We start from the raw sequence: 22820 nt of genomic DNA on the forward strand, positions 1-22820 counted from the left end.
ACTGATGATGGCAGCAGGAAATGATTGTAATTGGGGGACAGAGTGTATTGTGTGTGTGGCCCTGGAACCAGATCAAGAATGTTTGCCAGAAAAAAAAAAACCTCCTGCAGTTAAATCAAGCTTGTGTTCCCAAAAGCACTGAGCAGCCACTCACTGAACGAGCAGATACAAAGCGAGCGCATCTAATGAGTCATCCAGAACCTGCAGAGTGTTTGAGATGGAGTGTCAGAAAACCTTCTCTGAACTAAAACCACTTCCACACTCAATGAAAAGGGACATGAAAATAAACTATCCCTCCTCTAAATCATGCTGCTGGGACACGACATCTGCAGCACTGCTACATTTTACAAAAACCTGCAGCTTCCATTTGGAATTTGCACATATTAATATAGAACAATTTCGATAATATTTCTGTTTATCTATCTAGCTTCTATCTATGTTGTTCATTACAGGTTTCCAGTGATGCACGACAGTGTAACGATACACAAAAAATATCTAATTCAGGGAAGACGTCACAATTCCTGCAGCTGATGTTGCAGCTAATGAGCTAATGCTAAAGAGATCAGTGTTCTGGAAGTCATAACTTCAATACAATGTCCTTAGAAAAATCAATATTCTCGATAAGACAGGGAAAAACTGATGCTAACGAGTTAATTTAGATCCGGGGGAGGTGAGACTTTGTGGGCACAACAGCGCTGAATTCGTCAATTTGCTGTTAATTGAAAAAACAGTGATTAAAAAAAAAGTAAAAATCATTAAAACAAGTTGAGAACTACCAACAAGGTGTTTTTATTTTTATGTATTTACATTTGATGTAACTTTAGACTTCTACTCCACTCGTCACTTACTACAGATTCAGATTATGAATACAAAATATAATTAAACCGTTATAGTATGATGTGTTATTTTTTATTTGATACTCAGCAATAATAATAATAACAATGCATTTATTTAATATAGCGCTTTTCAAGGTAGTTAAAGGCACTTTACAGGTCAAAAAGCAGAATAATAAAAACATAAAAACATAAAAAAAGATATAGGGAAGTTATAAATTACAAGTTATAAAGTAAATAAAACTATTTGAAATTAGCTGAAACTTTATCATCTACAACAACAAGTACAATACAGTGATGTAATATACTTTTACTTTTGGTGTATTTTGATTTTAATATGCACGTATTGTAGATCTGAGTACTTCTTCGACCACTGTTACAATTCTATTTATTACTCTTTCATTCACTGCTTTCTTTTTAAAGAGGCTTCAATCTTTTGTGTTTCGCTCCAGACAATTTCAGTTGAAGCAAAACACGTCTCCCTCATGAATACACGACTTCCTGCAGCGTGTGAGCAGTGAATTTGGATTAATCTGATCTAATCTTATTCAGAATTCTTATATCCATAAATAGAAATAGAATTTGCATGCTGGGATTGGTGATAGGAGGAAGTGTTCGTGTGATAGACGCTACATTTCATCCCATTCAGGGACACAACATGCTTAAATTTCACACATAAAACAGAAGAAGATAAATAAAAAAAGGTGTGAATTCTGATATATTTCATGACATAAGATTCAGGAGTCATTATTCCCAAGAGACAGAGTGTGCAGCTGTGTCAGAGCTGATCACAGCTGTATTTTAATGCCTCTATTATTCATGGGCATAGAAAATGTGGTTTTGTAGGTCTGGCACAGGAAGACGACATCGCCACTGTTAATTCTGCCTACAGAGCAGCGGACGCGATTGTGAAAGACGTGGGCAGCGTTTCAAAAAGTTCTGTGACCCCCCGGCTACGTGTGCATACAGACAGACGGACGGCTAGTGAAACCCCAGTAAGAGTCAGAGTGATCAATAACATATTGATCGTCAGTTTTATTCTTAAAACTACCAAAATAAAACGTGCTAAAATGATTTCTATGAGCGTTTGCTGATCCGACTGGTGGTTAGGTTTACGTAGGAGAATGTCCTGGTTAAGGTTAAAGACGGAGGGATGCATCATGTCAGTGAGCTACCTCCAAAGTATAGAATTACAGAAGTGTGTGTGTCTGTGTGTGTGTGTGTGTGTGTGTGTGTGTCTGAACTGTGTCCCAAGAACAGCAAACATAACGTACATCCACTAATGACTGTATTTTTGAAAAGAACAACTCCCAACCGCTCAAAAGTGACACATACTTGGCAGGACAACTTTGCATGTGCCTCTGTGTGTGTGTGTGTGCCTCTGTGTGTGTGTGTGTGTCTGTGTGTGTGTGTGTGTGTGTGTGTGTGTGTGTGTGTGTCTGTGTGTGTGTGTGTTGTTTTTGTAAGCTCTCACTCACGCCCTCACTGTCTTTCTTCATGAAGGCTGACAGCAGTGAACTGCGTGCTGTGGGCTGCTGGTTCTCTCCTTACTGCTTTCTTCTCATAAGAACGAACAAATGAGCACAACATCTCATGATTGATGACTGATTTCATTGGTCCAAAAGTGGAAAAAAGCACTTCCTTAAAGGTGCAGTGCGTGTTTGCGTGACTTTAAGTTGATGGTCTTGACTCGTTCGTGCATGTAAATATACTGTGTGTATGTATAAGAGCATGGAGAGCACAGCTTGTCTGATGATTACGTTCACTTCAGTAAAATCAAGGCTTGTAATACTTAAGATAAGGAGGCATATAGGTTGAGCACACCTATGGGAAATACCCTCGATCGCTGCTTCTAAGCTGATCCAGGAACATGACAGACAAAAATCAAACACCAGCCAATAACGCTGTCGTCAGCGAGAGGGATCGGGTTTGAGGGAAAGTCAACAAAGAAGGTGCTTTCAGTCTTTCAACCCTTCGTGAAAGGTTGAATTCTTCTGGATCGAACATGACGTGCGTTTGCGTGGATTATTTCCAGCTCATAAGTGGAGCTCATTTATCTTAAAGGCACAGATGACCGTTGGAAAAAGAAAGATCTTTGGAGAGCGAGACTAGTTTTGACAGCACAAAAGCAGAAAAATACCCTCGATTGGTTTAAGGAATTTGCAATAAAATCTTCCATAAATCTTAGAATTCATCTACTGTTGTGATAAAAGTGACACGTGAGACGGAGCGATGCCTAGCGTACAATACGTGTGTTGTGTGTGTGTATGCGTCTCATTTCTCGATGTAAAAACACATTGATCAGTCCGTCCAGAAAAACGCGATCGCATAATTCAATGCATAATCAGGCAAAGTCCGCATATTTATGCGGGGGCTGCATTTTTTCAAATACGCAGCACTTTCGCCGCATAAATTGCCGATTTCCGCGCAAAATATGCGGGGCTTGCATGATTTCATAATCCTCGCATTTTCGTTGCAAAAAAGTCACATATCTTAGCAGAAAGTTGAATAATGTTGCGTTTACTTCACACAAGAGCAGCCATTTTCCCTGTTGCCATGGGAACGTTATGAAGTGACGTAATTACGCGACGTGAACATCATCAAAAGCTGTAAACCCCGCGATGAAGCCATGATGAAGCCCGCAAATCAGACTCATTTGTTAACAAAAAATCATACTAGTTTCAAAAATCTTACAGTTGTAAGTATATTAGTAGTATGTAAATGTACGGTACAGTAAGAGATTGCACTTTGTGCATTGGAAGCACTTATTTTAACAGAAGATGTCTGTTTTGTATCGCTACCTCTGTAAAACAGGAAGCACATTTTATTTTTGTATATTTTATTTAATCATTTTTACAGAAGTTGTAGCATATTCCTTTTGTAAAGCTACAGAACTTGTTTGACTCATCAATGATTTGTAAGTTTGAGCCATGTGTTTATTAAGGTCTGAAATAAAACAAGATGAGAACTTAAATATTCCTTTCTGTGATGTAGTATGCTGCTTATCATAGGAAGTAATAAGAAATGACTCTTTACATGAAGGTAGTAGCCTGGTGAGAACAGGGTGTTGGGGGAATCACTTTTTTTTCTCTTTTTCATCAAACTGCAGTTTTTGCAAGTTCCCGCAATTTTTGCAAGTTCCCGCAATTTATCGCATAAAATTGCATAAATATCCCGCATATTCCATCGCATCTTTTAAGAAAACATGCCGCATAATCAAGGATTTTTGCCTGCAAAAATCACAAAAAAACCTTCATTTTTCTGGAAGGACTGATTAATGAGCCACACTGTATCACACCATGAACACACACACTGTCGTTTATTTTGACTCACTCTCTATACTCACTACAGCCCCAAATGTGGATTAATCCGCCTCTGAAAATAGTCCCAAAATAGTCCCCGTTTGCTTAAAGTCTTCATACAAAATCTGGCGATGCAGCACCATTTTCGGATGGTTCGCTCTTGTGCTTTTAAACCACAACATTGCAAAACAATCAGATTTATAATTTTTGATTTCTTGCTTTCTTTCAAACCATGAAGTATAATTCTTCCTTGTAAATGTGTCTTTCTCTTTCCTTGTGTTATTTCTTCATGGATTTCTGTTCTCATTGCGTATTGATTGGTGTGTGTGTGTGTGTGTGTTTTTCTTGTTATTTTAATTATTTAATTAAAAGGGAGGGAGAGGTTCCTCGCCTCTTCTGGCGCATTTTTCATCTTTCAAACATCTGAGTTAAAGGAAACCTCTGTGTGTGTGTGTGTGTGTGTGTGTGTGTGTGTGTGTGTGTGTGTGTGTGTACAAATAACAGAAAATAAAATAAATCCTGCACATTAATGGATGAAGGCTGATAATAAAACAGCATCATCTCCCACCTCTAAGTTCAAATCTTCTAACAAATTAAATGCAAAATTTTGACCATTTTGAAACTCTTACAAAGGGAAGAAGTCCCAGATGGTTATAACAGTTAAAGGATCAGTTAAGTTAACCGCGGTGGTGTGAAACAGGACTGAGCTCCGTCTGTTTGACCTCACCGACTCTGAGCTTTGCTTCTGTCTTCGTCTGTCTTTCTGTCTTCCTGTCTGTCCATCAGAGTCTCTGTCCTCAGCAGAGCAGAACAAAGGGCTCATTAACGCACCTGGCTGTGTTCTGGCTGGTTCTGCTGCCTCTGATGTTCCCCAATTACAGCTCATTAAGAAACACTCTTTCACAGAAACCTGTCCTGTTCCAAACTCAGTCTGGCTGAAAAAACACGTGGCGTGCTCATCGTCACAGATGCTGACGTTCTGCAGCCTAAAACCAGCTTTCCCTGTTTTATTTTAATCCTCCTGCATCTCTTCTTCTTCTTCTTCTCTCTCTCTCTTTACTTCCTCATTCACTTCTTCCCTGCCTTCACTTCCCCGCTCCGCCTCTGTGCGGAGCAGAGCGAGGGCCCGACGCTACTGTTGTATAATGTTATTTACATTTCTCGGCGGTAATTAGGCTGATAGGGGAACGGCTGCGATCCCACAGTCGATTAAGAAGTGGATGGAGGGAGGAAGGAGGGAGGAGGGAGAACAAGCAGGGTGGGAGGGTGTAGGTAGGACATAGGTCACACAAAGTGCAGATTTTTTGATGTACAGTGATGTCACAGCGCTCCAGATAAACAGAGGAAGGTTAAAATGTATTTTTTTCCTTCTTCCTCTTAGTTTTTTTTAAGTATTTTTTTTGTTTCGTGTAGTGTACATTTAAATAAATTATAATTAAATTAAAAGTTCATTTAAAAACCAAATTCAGATATTAAAAAATAAACAATATATAAGCAATAAATCAAAAAATCAGCAGCTTGCAGCAACTCCACTGCAATTATGTGCACAAATATACTTTCCTAGAAGTATTTCTGTTAAAAACTGTGTTACATGACCACCTGCAATGTTCACCCAGGTGTGTGTATGTGTGTGTATGTGTGTGTATGTGTGTGTGCTCATGCACATGTTGTGACTGAGAGGAGACGACATGTCCGGACACACAGTGCCGTGTTGCAGGTACAGTAAATTAGCCATTGAGAGGCCTCGCAGTGGAAATGAGGGAGGGAATCAGAGAGAGAGAGAGAGAGAAAAAACAAAAAAACAAAATGGAAAAGGAGGTCAAAGCTTTGCACGTAGAGGACGTGAACGACGGATGGAAAACACGTGAAAGTGCAGCAACTCCGCTGTGATGAAGTCAAAATCTGATTAAAGAAAAAATACAGGAAATAGTGAAGAAGCCACTTTACTTAAGAACAGTTCAGAGGTATTTTATCTTAAGTTACAAGTTACTTTTTTTAGTTACAAATTGCTGTATCACAACCAAGTTAGCATATCTTGAAAGTAATTTATTTGATCTACAATAGAATAAAAAAGAAATAAAAGATCAATCAGATCAACCCAAAGTATACATTATATACATACCTTCAAACATATATGATGTTACTTAAGTCTTAATATACTTTAAGATTTACTCAAGAACAAGTCTGTCTGTAATATTTCAGCATCATCACTTTGACTCAAGAGTGATTTTTGGGTACTTTTAACGACAGTAGGCGGTGGTGTGTTCACTGCCCCTGGTTTAAATGGCTGTTGAGCTGAAGCAAAAGTTCTTCTTTGAAGCCAGTTGCCTTTAAATCGACCCTGAAACGTGTCGTCATCTTCCAGAACCACCACTAAGAGTCCAAGAGGTGTTCATGCTATTATGTTATTTCGCTACATATCTAATTTATAGCGTAACACAAAACAGAAACCGTCCTGCAGCTGAATTTAAGTGCGACGCCGATGTAAAGCTCTGTGTGTGTGTGTGTGTGTGTGTGTGTGTGTTTGGGTTACGTGCCATATGCTCTATTATGTATATGTGGGTTTGTTTATTGTAATCACATCAGGTCCAGAGCACGACGCCTGGTTCCAAGAAGAGTCGGGGGGGGGAGGCGGGTGATGAGGGCGGGGTCACACAGCATATGGAATACACATCACGGCCAAGATAACGATCAAAGAGGTTACGCAAGAGCCACAAAAAATCCCTTTGTTTCATCCAAGAACACACTCCCAATCAGTGTGTGTGTGTGTGTGTGTGTGTGTGTGTGTGTGTGTGTGTGTGTGTGTGTGTGTGTGTCTACATCTGCATCAGACAGGCAGACAAAAAAGGAACAAAATGAAAATAAAGACAAACTAATCAAAGTTAAAAAAGGAGAAGAAAGGAAAAGAAAGAGGAGGAGGACAACAGATGATGACTGAAGATGACTGTCAGTCTGTTGTTCTCTCTCTCTCTCTCTCTCTCTCTCTCTCTCTCATCCTCTCATCCATCCAGGCTGCACATGTTTGTGTTTTGCTTTGGAGGAAAATAACAGGAATAAATAAATTGAACAGGAGACGCCATCATTAGACTCCAGCTTTCCAGAACAGTCTGTGCAAATAAACAAGAAAAAGGACGCGGCTCACAGAGCGTCTGCAGCTCAACTCGACTCTAACTGAGAGAGAAAACATTGATCTTCTGACTTTTTAAGACGTATTTTTCTTGAAAAAAAAACTATAAATGATGACAAACACTTGCTCTACCTCCTAAAGAAGATTTCTCAGATCCTGTCAGAATGAATTACTGACCATCAACACACACAAAACATCTGAGCTCTTTCTGAAGAAGACAATATTCCCACTAAGCTGTTCACACGTGTGATGAAAATGAATATTCCCCTAATAATATTGTTTACATGCAGCTGTGTATCTGTGATTAAGAGACACAGCTTGCTTCCGTTTTTGATATTTGTGGATATACAAAAAACCTGTTGATATCCGAGTCTGTCACGCTGGTTAAAGACCGGTGTGATACGGCCATAATTGTGGGTTTTTCTGTGTGCATGCATGTGAAACCCGGTGTGATCGCTGTTGACCAGGAACCGACACAGCTGACGGTAAACAGACAAGAAGCCTCCTGTCTGAATGCACCACATACATGTCCAAAGAAGGCTCCTGAAACTCAAACGTTACGGGCATCACAAGTCCATAAATCAGACACGTAAACATAATTTTGTCACATTCAGAATAAAAGTGGAATATTAGTGTGCATGTAAATATAGTTAGTGTCATTTAACTTGACGAGTTATCCTCCGATTGCTTCAGGAAACAAGAAATAAATCTCTTGAAACTACTTTAGATTTGTGGTGACGATTCATACGACTCAGTAGAACTCCTCTAAGTTTTTTAGTTTGGTTGCTAAGAAGATTTTGCCGACGACTTTTCATTTAAAGGACCACAAGATTAAAAGATTTCCCTTCGTGATACGTCTTCATGTCGCGGTGTTTGTCCAGGCTCACAGAACTCAGATCAAGCTACATAACTTCTGTGTGCTGAAGCAAAATTATCTCACTTCATTCTCGCCTGAAATGTTCTCAGAAAGTCAAATTTACTGTTTTTAATATCGCCATTTCATTTCAATTCATTTCTTTTCCTGCTTAAAACTTAACCAAGAGCAGCCTGGATGTGCACGATCACTCAGCGCTGCAGCACGCAGTTCGTTAGCTCTGATTGAATAAATTGAGAGATTTTGCAGGCTACACCAAAAAACCTACAGTTTGCTGATAAAACGCAGGCAGGAAACCGTCTCAAAAACAGGTTTCGATGGTATAAAAGTCTAAAGATCATCGTGACACGCTCAGTTGTGTGTTTCATCCAGCATCTTTTAAAATGTTTCGTGTGTAGCCGTCAATATTTGGACTCCATTATGACTGAATGACATTTACTTGTATGTACTCGATGATTTTTTAATGTAACAGTCCCGACAGCTTCTCAAATGATCCGTGAGCTAATAAATGTCATATTAACGAACAGCTCAGACTGATGGAGGTCTTGAAACCATTTATCTAAAAGCGTTGTGTCCATTATTCCTGGGAAAAGTGAGTCAGACTTCGGAGAGGTTGAATGTCGTAATGTTCAGGCTTGTGCAGCTCGTGTTTTGTTGCGCTCTGATAAAAGTTAACACCTGTGCAGCCTTCAGCAGCGTCAGGCTCGAGCTGCACTGAAAGGACTTCGCATCATGTGATGAAGTCGTTGAACTGGAAAAAAGTACACATACACACCCACGCTTACATGTACAGAGCCTCTATATAGACAGGAACACATATACGTTATACGATAGACAAAACATACAGTAACAGTAAGAGGAGCGGTTGGCGTTAGCGGCGTCCCACCCACGGGTGCCCTTTGTCTGCCCGTCTGTCATCGTCCACTTACTGTATGGACGGACAAACGAGCTGAGAAGTGGAGATGATGAGAGGGGAGCCGAGAGAGGCCGAAGGGGAAACAGAGCCGATGGCAGATACTTTACTGATGACTAATGAAGTTGTGTGGATTTGTTCTTGCTCCGAAAACATCGAACCTCCGAGGACTGAATGTACAGCCGCGGCCGGCAGCTGCCGAGCTGATACCTGCCTGACAGCACGATTTACAGCTTTTAATCAGCTGGGAGAGAACAGGGAAGCTGATCTGAGGACAGTTTGTCCCCGAGCATAGAGAGAAGTTGTGATTTCCTCTGGGAATTAAACACACAACAAATCATAGGTGTTTTATAGTTAATGTAATGGGGAATTAAACAGGATTGTGTTCTAGTTTTTCTTCATCTATTGATGGAAGAAGGCCCGGGTGGTACATACAGGTGATTAATAAACGAGATATAGTTTCAGACAAGTTTTTATCGATATAGCGGGATGCAAACACGCCCCAGCAGCACCTGTACACCACAGAACGGTGCTGCATGTGTGTGAAACAGAGCCTCTTGTTTGTATGTGAGGTGAATCGTAGCACATCACTATTCTGCTCGGTCCACTGTGTGACAGCGTGACGCCTGCATGAGAGCAACAGATGTGTTTGTAATAATGCAAAACTGTGACGATACAGATAATTCATACAGATAGAGGTACAGGTAGATTTATAAAACAAGGACGGAGTTTCTCTTTGTTCCTCTCTCTGTCCTCTCCATGTGCGTGAAGAAGTAAAGATAATAAAAATAATAAAATTGTTCTGTACTAGATTTGTTTGACAGGCCGTGAAAAAAATGACTTTTGAATTACATTAAACTTAACTTTTATAACTTTTATACTCATGCTACAGTTTTTTGTTATGTGCTGCAAAACTTGTGATTTGTAAAGTGAACAAAAGAAAAGAAAAAGGACATTTAGTCATCTGGTGAAACATCATATTTATCATGATAGTGAAGTAAAGTTAATTTTTGTATCTTAGATGATTCGTTCTTGCTTAAAACACAGACACATCTATTCATACACACTTCATCATTTGCACCCTCAGAGTTTTTATGTAATCTTTGAGCGCCGTCAACACAAAAACTAAAGGCTACAGGTTCAACTTCAGTCCGACGCTGCCCCCTGGAGGTCGTTAGTGTGTCTGCATGTGTGTTTGTGTGTTCCTACTTTGGTCTGGAAGCAGCAGAACAGCTGTGTCAGGTACGGGTGTTTTCTGGCGAGGGCCAGGATGCGTTTCTCCGTCAGGGTGCAGTCCACGTCGTCGTCCTGCAGGATCACGTCTTTCTTCAGCACCTTGACGGCGTAAACCTCGTCGCTGCCTTTCAGCTCCGCCAGCATCACCTGGTCACGTCACACACGACACACGACGGTCAGAATAACGTTGAAAACATCACAATAAAGAGGGTGTTTTTCTTCTTTCTGTCTCTCCTGATTTCTGGTTCGTACTACAAACATTTTACTCACAAACAGCGAGAGGAAGTGGAGTGAAGAAGAAGAGGAATCAAAATTAAAAGCACAAACATTTTTATGAAAAAGGTGTCAAGCGAAATGTCAAAGTCGACGCTCACCTTTCCGAAGCTTCCTTTCCCCAGGACTTTGATGAACAGGAAGTCGTGCAGGTTCATCCTCTTCATTTCAGGAGCGACGTAACCTTTGACCTCTCCGTTCTCCTGGTTTCCGTCTCCCTTCACTCCGACGCTGCCTCCGTCACCTCCTCCACCTCCTCCTCCTCCTCCTCCTCCTGCATCAGTGTCCCCTGTCACGGTAGAATCAGACGAGGCAGCGGAGAGAGGGAGCGCCGGGTGCTCCTCTCCGCGGTGGTCAAACGACAGAACCTTCCGGATATTCTCCAGCTCCTTCGCATCTGGACACAAATCAAAACGAGATGAGTTCACGTGGTTTGGTTTCATGCAGGTGAGAGTTCCTGTGTGATGCTCGGAGCGTGTGTTACCCTGGTCACACGGTGAGGTCGGGGCGGACTTTGAGCGATCGTCTTCTGTCTTGGGCGTCCCTGATATCGGCTGCTGGGGTTCCTGACCCTGAGGAAACTGTTCACAGACAAAAACCACCCTGTCAACATCTGGACTTTGTGACGTGTAAGTACAATTTTCAGCTGGTTGACTCTTTCCAAAAAAACCTTTTTCCGTCTCTGGGCGCTGTTGAAGATCTTGTCTGGTGTGACTCCGAGGTCGGAGAGGACTTTAGCGATTCCTCTGGCGTCGACGCCGCAGTTAGGAGCGACGTTACTCTCGCAGCGCCTGTGCACGTTCACTTTACACACTTTACACACACACACACACAAAAACAAAGAGATTTAGATCGTGCAAACTCAGAACAGACAGGACAACATACATGTTTCTTCTCCGTACCTTTACACTGGAGGCCCTGTCGCAGCAGACCCCACAGCAGAGACCCACAGTGGTCGCAGAAGGTCAGAACTTTAAAGCTGTGGATGCTGAACATGTGCGGCACGTTGACGCTGAACCTCTGAGATCCGACCGGCTGGAAGACACACAACACAACACAACACGACAGGACACTGAGAGCTGCATCCAACAGACGCCTGAAGTGTTTGTATCTCATAAAAAACATCCCGTACTTCCTCCACTGTGTCCTCCTGCTTCTTCATCCCCGCACACTTGGTAATGATCAGCTCATGGCAGCGCTTGTGGACCACACAGGTACACACTGCAGGAGGAACACACACACACACGGGCTTAACAAACACATGTACAGGGAAATCATGTGTTTAAAGAAACATAAATTGTGGATGAATCGATAAAACTGCCTCCTACCTTGACACTGGTAGCCCTGCTTTCCTAAAACACCCCTGGAAGGTCAGAGAGAGACAGAAAATAGATCGTTAGCCAAAATCAAAAAGACTTCAGCAGCTGCGTTTTGCGTCTATATAATCTAGATATAACAGGAGATAAACAGCAAAGACTAGCAGTTACAAAACCAGTCCACATCCTGAGAGTCAATCCTTTGAACGTACAAATGTTGAACACCAAATCCACAAACCCGAATGTGTTTTCACCTGATATGACACATTCTGCAGTGCTCACTAAAATAAATACTAGCTGGCCCACATGAAAAACACTGTCCGTCTGTTCGGTGCAGACACAACGTCTCTGTGATCCTGATTACACATGAAAGTCTCACGGCGGAGTACCGAGGCCACATGGTCTCCACCGCCAGCGACTCCGACACAGTTTGTTGGGATGGAAACAAACACAGCTGTCTTTGTTTATTACTGCACACTTCACAGCATCCACTAGTGTTACTGGTAAACACGACGGCAGGTTCACGGGAGAAATCAGGGTCAGGCAGAAAATCAGAGGAAGCCACAAAACCTGAAACAGCAGAACGTGTGTTTACATCAAGTTCTGTCTGAGGCGGGAGAGACGCAGTCATCACAAGTTTTCTGCTTTTCAGTGAGAACTGGAGCTGAGATTTTAAGTTTCTGTCCACAGCAGTGTGCTAGCTAACGTTAGCCTCGAGGGATAGGACGGTTAACGTTGCTTGGCAGCAGGATCAGCTGCTCCGGGGTCGTCTTCTCGCTCAGTGGATGTGGAAAGTACCGATACAATCATCCAGATTTTGAATCGTAAATATCAAACATGTCAAATATTATCAGGCAGCTTGATTACCAGATAATCTGAGTTCACTTACTTCATCGTGGACGCAGATTGTTATTTTCATTATTTGGACCCTTTAAAACACTTTGTTGTGCATCTACACGGCAATGCAACGAGGATGATTCTGCAGAGATTCAGCCACTTTATGTTAACCTAAATACTGGATACACATTCGTGTGTCCCCACCAGATGAAGTCCCGGCAGTGGGAGCAGTAGGTGGGCTGCCTCAGGTAGGTGGCCATGAACTTGTGTCCGTTGACCTGGTGGACCCTCCGGCGGACGGCGCCCTGACGCTTCCTGGGACGCATCCGCTGCCGAAACACACGCTCCTCATTCTCAGGAGAGCCCGGGGCAGCTGCAGGGACACAGAAAATAAATTAGTAAAAACATCTTTACAGTTATTTTGAAGCCCGTTGCTGGATGTTTGTGTCTGCTCTCTGCAGCCACATCACGTGGCCACTAGATGGCGCTGACGCTGTGCGACTGCAGACGAGGCTGTAGATTCATTCAGTGATTAATTGAACACATTGGTCTTTTTCTTTTTCCACACAGTCAGTCACGCCGTCTGACTCTGTCTGTGCTGATCTTTCTGCCTCTTTGTGTTTAATTAAATAGGAGGTTCTCCCAGTGGAACGGCGAGAGATTTCAATTAGTCCAACCGTGTTTTAATCTCACACACACACACGCAAAATACCTGAGGCAAGCGAGTGAGACACTGGATACTTCCCATTTCCCTTAAATTGCATCGGGGAACCCATGCGAGGAGAGAGGAAACGAGGAGATATGTTTAAAGAGGAATGAGACGTCGTTTGCTCAGCTGTCAGTCGGCTTTAACAGCTGTTTGCACACATGTGCGTCGTGCTAACGTTACTGAAGCTACGTGACATTCGGTGTTTTCTCTCTGCAGCCTGTCGCCTGTTCACCTGCACATGTAGCACAAGCAGCATTATGTATTTATGATGCTGCTCATAGGCACAGAGACATTTCCACAGTCAGAGTGAGTTATTATATTATTAAGGTCATTGATACTCATCATCTAAACGCAGAATGTGATTATGGTGTATTTTAATTGCTGGAAATGATTTATTAGGCTAAACGTTTCAGGGAAAATGTAATCGTGTATCATATCAAACCAGACGCTTTATAACGATTATCAGGCTCACATGTGACTGAGATGAAAAGAAATGACATAGGAAGAGTTTTGTTCTGACAGACGCTCTGTCTCTGATTTTAACTGTGTCCATAATAAAAGTTAATGAGGGATGAAACATGACAAATGTTTGCAATAAAGGAAGAAAAATGTTTGTGGTCGTTTTGTAGTTCAGACGTACAGTTAACAGAGTTTTAACGAGATGGTGAAACAGAAAACAACATCTGTCTTCACTTCCTGTAGGACGCTCCAGTGATGTTGTCATGTCTCAGGTCAGTCTGATCTCCAATCACCAATTGATATCCAAACAGGGGTAAAAAAAACTGGGAACTGGGATGTCTCAGGGAGAGGTAACTTTACTGTAATGTTCAGGAGGAAGATTAATGGGTTCGGAGGAGATGCTATCCCAGTGGATTCTGAATTGTCCCAGGCCAGATGAGATATGTAATCTCTCCAGCGAGTTCTGGGTCTTCCCAGTCGGTCATGCATTGAAAAACCTCACGAGGGAGGCACCCAGGAGGCGTTTAATCAGATCCCCGAACCACCTCAGATGGCTTCTTTCAACGCTCAGCCACCTTATGGAGGGCGTTTTTCTGTCACTCTGCAGAGCTCATAACCAAAGGTGAGGGCTGGAAAACAGATCAGCTGGTAAACTGAACACTTCGTCTTCCAGATCAACGGTCCGGTGCAAAGCCTGCGATACAGCCTGTCCGTGTCACGCTCCATTTTCCCGTCACTTGTGCAAAAGACCTCCAGAGACTTCTCAAGAGATAATTGTCTTGGCCTCTCTCGTATGCATCAGGCCTCGAACGCTGTCTGCCACGTTTGCCATCATCGAGCAACTGAGCTTCAAAGAACTTTTCTTCCTCAGCAGCTGTGATGAAAGTCTGATCAAACATAATGAGTCTTCTTTCAAACATCATTCAGCGCCACCTCAGATCATATCCGAAACAGAAAAAGGACTCGTGCAAACAGAGAGGATGCATGATGTGGTCCACGAGGATGAATCTGATCTTTCCTGTGGCGCCACCTTCAGGACAATCTTTACACTCACGTCTCCTCCTCTGTTAAACATCTATCGGACCGGCTGCACATTCCAGTCTGCCTGTCATGTTCTGCCTGTACTCACTCTAACTCCTCCAGCCCCTCTGCTTCACGCCATCACCATCACCATCACCATCACCATCGCCATCGCCTAGCAACTGACGGCTGCTGCCTGGCAACAGTGATAGACTTAGCGTCTAAGGGTGTGGTGGGGGGGCCTCTGTGACAGACGTGCTGTTCCTCCTGTCCTCATCACAACCCCAGAAAGTTAAAGCTCGATGCTCTCACGGCGACAGCGTAACAAACTGCAGTGATGGACTTCATCAACAATGAGCGCCTTTATCTTTAATAGCACCAGAACATTCAACAAAGTCCTGATAGGCTGCAATGTTTATTACACCTCATAACAAAGTGATGGAAGCAACAAACACACTGACACATCTGATGATAATCTGTACCAAAGTGTTGGAGATGGATGAGCAGACAACCACGAAATGCCCCGAGACTAAACTGACGCACATCAGCGACGTTTCTAAAAAAAAGTCGAGGCTACGCAAAGTTTAGAAACTGGCGGGATAAATGATGTTACACATGGAGAGAGGAGGAAGTAGAGCTCACGAGCTGGAAACAAACCAGGTGTCTGACAACTACCATTAAACCTCGAAGAAAGAGAAGAAGAAGAAGAAGAAGAAGAAGAAGAAGAAGGGGAAAAAGAGGAAGAGGAGGAAGTAGAAAAAGAACTGAAACTTTCGCGGTATTTACTGCTATGTCATGGTTAGACTGCCACATCTGGACTGGTGAAGATCAACAGATCATTAGTTTCATGCCACTCTTCTTTAAAAAGGTATTTTACAACAAAAGCTTGACAATATCATATAAGAATAAAGATTTTAGAGTTCGACAAAATAGCCATCGTTCAAAAAAACACGAGTTAGAAATTCAGTTTCTTAAAAGTTCAGATTCTCTATTCTGTCCAGAGTAAACCCTCTTCCCAAACAAATCAGTGAAGGATCACTGAAAAAGAAAATAAACCCAACATCTCTGATTCTGTTCGGGTTCTGCTCCTCCAGTACCAGTCAGCTGCAGCTGCAGACTCGCTGTGTCGCCATTCAAGTGTTTTTTTTGGACAGAGCTCATTTTTAAATCGAACTCGTTACGCAACACAAACAGGCACAGCATTTAAAAAATGTGTTTGACATGAAAGAATCAACATTTTTTGCCCAGAAAACTTTATTATGTCAACAGTCTGAGACGCTCGCAGCCGACAACAACAGAGACGGAGCAACTTATAAATATTTCAACAGCAGGCGGCTTATCATCCTGTCCTGGTGACAGCAGGGCTTTGTGTCTGCGAGTGTGTGTATGTGTGTCTGAGTGTGTGTGTGTGTGTGTGTGTGTGTGTGTGTGTATGTGTGTGAAGGCTAATAGGTTGATTGCAGCTCTCAGGCCTGACAGCTCACCCATGTGTTCTCTGCTATGCAAACACATTTAAGTAATGCCTGCAATTTCAGCCACACACACACACACACACACACACACACACACACACACAATATATTTATGTATGTGAGTGTGTAACAGACAGCAACATAGAGACAAATAAAGACACATGATTGAATATTTAACATTAAAGAGAGAAAGATAAAAATCCTGATGACACCTCACTGTCACTCTGTACTGATTTCCTCCCCCTCTCTCTCCCTCTCCCTCCCCCCTCTCTCTCTCTCTTTCTCTCTCTCCCTCTCCTCCCCCCCCTCCCTCTCTCTCCCTCTCTCTCTCTCTCCCTCCCCCCCTCTCTCCCTCTCTCTCTCTCTCGATGATGTAACTCGTCCATTAGAGAACACTCCACTTTACTAATCAATTTATCACCCCCCTCCTCCTCTGTTGACCTCCACTTCACTCCCTCTCTCTTCTTCCATTCTGTCATGTCTCTCTCACACGTAATCTGGTGCACACACACACACACACACACACACACACACACACACACACACACACACACACACACACACTCTCTCTTTCTGCAGCAGGAGAGTAAAATCTGAGGTGGTAAAGTCACTTTTACTTTAAAAAATTTATTTTTCTTCTTCTCGGGGAAACAGCTGATCAGTCATGTGAGTTAAAATGTTGCTATGACACTATAAAAAGTTTCCATCTCCCATCAACCATATAAGCTCTTTTTATATTTTAATGGCAAGCTTTTAAGCTTTTTTGCAAAATTGCAGAAAGTTCTTTTCAAGTTCAGCTGTGCTCTTGTCAGTACACCTCCATAATTTACAGTTAACCCATCAATGACACTTGCAAACTAAAACCTCAAAAAAGACTTTACGCATTGGGATTAAGAAAAAGACAGCTACTTGTCATTAAGGATGATGTTATTCGTGATTACCTTTGCTTTAAGGGAATAACCCGTCTCATACAGATTATATACACCTATCCGCTAGATGCCACAGCATCTTTAAAACCGGTTGCGCCAACGAAGAAGAGATATTCTGTGATAAACTTAAATCAGCAGCACATTGGAGCTGTGAGACTTTCATCTTGTCGCTCTTTTTTATGTTTCAAGTGTGGTCATGAGCTTCAGCAGAGACACCGAAACAGAGAGGCCTTGTTATGTCTGGCCGATGATGTGTTTTTCTTTGATGCCACATCAGATTCTGGTGCTGAACCTGGAGCTAATTTATATGTGTGTGAGGCAGAAAACAGCAGTGAGGAAGGATCAAAACTCTGCTCACCAAACTGCATTTTTCAATTTCTCAGCATCACAGTACAACTGAAGCTGTAGAGGATTTACAAACACACAGGAGACAATCAGACAGACAGGAAGTTTGTTCTTGTCTCTACTAGATCCTCCTGTTTAAACGCCTCTCCGTGTCTGACAGCTGATCTCTCTTCTACGTATCTGTGTGACTGTCTGGTCCTCACTGAGCTGCAAAAGTGGAAGTCGCATGAAATCAAGAGAGCAGATAGATGATAATACCTGATGACTGACTTTGATAACAGATTAGTCAGCGTTGGTTTCTCCGAACTATGACGCTCGTCTTTTTCCTGAGCTAAAGCAACAGTTACAAATGCACGAGTGTGATTTACGCAACAGGTGACAACTTTGTTTTTTCTTGTCTGTTTGAAGGAATTAGATAAAAAAAAATAACTAAACAGTTTTAAAGTCAGCCCATCATTAAACATACATTATCTCTGAGCAGAATTCATTCAACATCAGCCACTGCTACTGCTGAATGTCAACTTATATGCAGATGATGTGCTGATATAAGTCAATAAGGTGCATATCTCATCAACAAAAGGATGAGAGATGAGAAACTGCGACTCATCTTGTGGTTGTTCTGGGAGACATTGACAAAGTTTAATGCTGTGTCATCATTACCGCACGACATCATGTCTGTCATACAAATTCACAGGAAATAACTGTGCAACGTTATTTCCTGATTTAATGCACTGATGCATGACTTCACTTTCAGAACAATGGGACACGCTAACGAGCGCTAACAAAGAGAAAAACTTCCTAATTTCAAACTACAAGATTGAAGTGAAAGCCACTTTGGATGAAATGTGCCAGAGAGTGAGAGCTCCGTGGTGATTGTTGATTCTTTTTAAACTAGTTTGATATGTCAGACTGAGAAATAGGTCAGCGGCAGCAGCGACGTGTTTCTTAACACGTAAGGACTTTTACAAACCCTGCAGTGATCGACCACAGGACACACACACACACACACACACACAGAGAAGCTTGTTGATGTCTTTGGGTGAATTATCCTTTGCGAGGAACTAATTTATCCTGATTACTATCATTAGAAGTGCTTTCCTCTGAATTCCCACTAAGAGCTAAAACAATAACACGATGTATAAATGATATTGCGTGGTTGTAATGTCGATCGATACGTATGTGGGTTGATTATCCGGAATAAATAACTCCCTTCCGAGTAATCTGACTGACAGATAAAAGCCATTAGACTCATTAGAATTGCTTTATAACTCTGTTTCTTTTCCCTCAACTGGACAGAAGTTTCAACCTTCTAGTTTCCTGCTCACAGAAGAAACATGTCTCATTGTTTTTCACATATTTTTCTCTTATTTTGACTGTAAACATGTTAAAATGTTACAGAGCAGCTCTCACTGTAACAAGGAGGATTCACGTCTGTTCAGTCCTGTAAACGGTTCCTCACTTGATAGCTTGATGCCTTTTTTTTAAGTGTCCTTACAAATTTACAAAACGTAAATACTTAAAGAGGATTAATATTATTGTAATACACCTTTTCCACTGGTCAGGAATCCCACTTAAACCCGCTTAGATCTGGAATATGTGCGCTCAGCTCAGCTTTGATCTAAACGTAAGACCCGGGCGAAGGTGCTAAATTCTAGGAACGTGGTCTATTGCTGTTTTCTCTTCTGTTACAACGCGGCTGTTTCAAGCTTCCCCTGAATTCGTGACGTGAAAAATTACGTAAATCACAGACTTGCCTGTGGGAAACTTCCCTTTAACTTCCCTTTAACCCAGATATATCAGAAGCTACTTTCAATCGGTGTTTCAGCTGATGCAATTGTGGTTTAATCGTTGCGGTGTATAAAAGCTGTCGTAAACGCTGCAGAGTGTAAAACCCACAACTTCCCATAATAAGTTCTCATGGAAGTTGTGGGTTTTGAGTGTTGCAACATTACAACTGGATCTCAGGAGTAAAAATAAGAGGAACTCGGCAACAATGACTCAATAGGAGAACGTACAATCCAGCTGCCAGCTTACAGGTTTGCTCCATCGCGTTCTTACCTTCACTGGAAGATCCTGATAGGTCAATGACAACGTACACCTTTCCCTCCGGCTCCAGGTCAATCTGCAGACAGAGGAGTGATGGAAGAAAGAGGGCAGGAGGAGGGAAAAGAGGGGACAGAGGAAGAAAAAAGAGACGTGATTACATTAAGATTAACATTTGTATGATTTATTTTCAGCTTTAATTCAACATTTATGTCTTTCTTGCTGTCTGATGTCAGTGTGTATCTAGTCTATTGCAGCAGAAAGGTTTATTTTCCTCGTTGTAAATATTCTTCATGTTGCAGCGCAGTGATGGATTTCTATCTCTGGAAAGTTTGAAATAAAGACACGGCTCACACACCGCAGGGCTATTGACGTTTAGAGCCAACCTGCTGCTCATCAGATCATTACCCTGATGTCCGCTGGCTGTCCTCTGCGGCCAGAAGACTGAAATATTAAAAAAATCTGCCATAAAACATTAAAAAACCTCAAGTGTCAAAACTCTGCCATGACCTCAGAAACAGCATTTCTGCAAGACTAAAGCCTTTTTTGTGACTTTGCATATATTTTCCATAACGTTCTTAAATACTGTTAATGGAAAACAATATATTCTAAAGCCGTCCTCCCACTCAGCGCCGCCGCCGCCACCGCCGCCGCTACGAAACGTGTTGGCAACCTGTGGGAAACTGTGTGATCGCAACTTCCTGTTTGGCCGAAACCTCACGGTATCACTTGCAACACGGCGGTAATGTGGTAACATGCAGAAGAAAGAAAAAAGTGAGAGACTTACAGCGAACTGGAGGTTGACACATATCCTGTCACACACCCCCACATCATATACACACACCTCACACACACACACACACACACACACACACACACACACACACACACACACACACACCCATCACACGAGTTTGAATGTGTTTAGGCCAGAGAGAAGCTGTGGGGAGGGAAGGCAACTGCTGCTCTGCAATTTATTGAGTGTCTGCACGTGTGTGTGTGTGTGTGTGTGTGTGTGTGTGTGTGTGTGTGTGAGAGAGAGAGTGAGCATGCCAGGGTGCATTTGAGCTCCTCTCATGAAAGCAAGTGGGCATCGGCCGGGGGGCTCGCAGAGTTTCTACCAGCAGCTTGCACCACCCACAGTGTCCATAATCCCCCTTTGCACATGCACACACACACATTAACAGACACACACACACACACACACACACACACACACACACACAATGAGCAGCAATAAGTGAAGACTTGTGCAGCGAAGGCGAACAGGCGTGGGTTCAGTAATGTATACAGTAGGAGATGGAAAGCAGAGAAAGAGACGGATGAGGGGGAGGACAGAGAAAGTTTGTTGGCTCGTTCCAAGTGTGCGAGTGGCGGGTGGAGGGTGGAGGGTGGAGGTGGAGGGTGGAGGCGCCCTGCATGATGAGTTTTTTTTTTTTTTGGTTTTGTTAACACACTCTCTTCCAGCTTTAGCTCGTTTCACCTTGTTTTTGGGCCCTAATGCATCCTCATTACACACCGAGCACATTTTGAGGTTTAACAGGATAATTATTCTCATCCATCTGCGTTTTCTACGAGGCAGCGGAAGGAAGGAAGTCGTTGTGGCAGATGGACAGATGAGGGTGGCAGAATATTACCATGAATGTGGCAAGAGGAGGAGGAGGAGGAGGAGGAGGAAGGGAGCAGGGATTTTATATGTTATAAACAAGGACATGTTGAGGCTGTTTTTGTTCCCGGCGTCACTCAAAGACGGAGATAAGCGCTGCATTTCTGTCAGGAGTGTCGGTGGATCAACAATACATGAGAAGTGTTTTGTTTCAGCATCCACACGCAGCAGAATTAGGCTTAATAAAGTAATGTTTGCCTTAAGTGGGTGACATTGTTTGTTCATAATGATAATCACAGAAATAGAGCACAAACTTCTCCACACATTGTCTTCAAACTGCTTCTTGAAAGACATAATCAACACTTCTTTATCAGATAGCAGATAAAGTACAGCCACTTCCTCTTGCGAGTACTTGCTTTTACTTTGATGCTGCTGAGATGATGAACGTGTTAATTCCTTCATCATGGACGTCATGTTTTTGAACATGTCAGCAGGATTACAGATTACAGAAACTACTCATGGATTTCCAGGAAAATTGGATTGAGGATGTTTCTGCGCCCAGAATAGATCCCGTTATCTTTTGGTGTGAATCTGGATAAACGGACGGACTCAGGAATCTTTTCTCACTTTTCTAACATTACGAGATAGATTGATAGATTTTTGATTGGATCATGATTTAAATCTGGAACTAGCGTATTTAAGTTTGTTTTATTTGATATTGGATTAGTCTTGATTGAACTGAAGGGGGACTGATGGGCCTTGGAGGAGGTATGCACTCTATCTTCCTAGTTTGAGTCAACTTAATGAGAAGAAAATGTATCAATAACAATGTTGATCATTGGTTCTTTATCTGTTGTTTAAACGAGTACTTCCGAATTCTCTGATTTCAGCTTTTTAAACGTGAATATTTTCTGTTTTCTTTCCTCCTCCTGACAGTAAACAGAATGTCTTTGGATTGTGGACAAAACAAGAGATTTCAGGATGTCGTCTTTGGCTTTGGGAAACACAATTTTCATTTTGGTTTATAGACTAAAAAACTAATCCATCAATTGTAAAAAAAAATTTAAAATAATTGCAGGATTTATTCCACAATGAAAGTTGTTAGCTGCAGCCTTTGCGAAACATTTTCATTTCACTGTGGGTAGAGAGAATAATGATGTCATCAAGAAGAGAAAACAGGGAACTGGTTGCACACACACACACAAACACACACAAACACACACACACACACACACAAACACACACACACGCACCACCTCCCTTCCTCTGAGGTCACAGTCCTCCATTCATCAGCTGCTTACTGAGCGTGCTCAGACTCACAGGTGCAAAATGTCACTAAATATAGAAGCGGCGGAGGAAGGAAAAGGCCCTTCAGTGTGTGTGTGTGTGTGTGTGTGTGTGTGTGTGTGTCCATTACATACACATGGCGGATGCACTACACTAGTTTAACTCCACGTCTGTGTTTATCTGAGAGCTAACGGCTGCACGCACACGGAGGTCAAAGGTCACGGGAAGGGCACGCAGGA

General features: G+C 42.4%; 1 protein-coding gene across 1 annotated transcript in view; it reads right to left on the bottom strand.

Annotated features, from left to right (window-relative positions):
- Positions 1 to 22820, bottom strand: part of LOC115596874 (protein kinase C epsilon type-like) — a 68536-nt gene that overhangs the window by 25343 nt on the left and 20373 nt on the right. The window contains 9 exon segments of the mRNA XM_030442310.1: positions 10259 to 10432; positions 10660 to 10955; positions 11043 to 11139; positions 11229 to 11371; positions 11461 to 11593; positions 11691 to 11779; positions 11887 to 11921; positions 12916 to 13084; positions 19704 to 19767. Of these exon segments, the coding sequence (XP_030298170.1) occupies positions 10259 to 10432; positions 10660 to 10955; positions 11043 to 11139; positions 11229 to 11371; positions 11461 to 11593; positions 11691 to 11779; positions 11887 to 11921; positions 12916 to 13084; positions 19704 to 19767 (1200 nt within the window).

The sequence above is a fragment of the Sparus aurata genome, chromosome 15, assembly GCF_900880675.1.
Source record: "Sparus aurata chromosome 15, fSpaAur1.1, whole genome shotgun sequence".
Classification (NCBI taxonomy): Eukaryota; Metazoa; Chordata; class Actinopteri; order Spariformes; family Sparidae; genus Sparus; species Sparus aurata.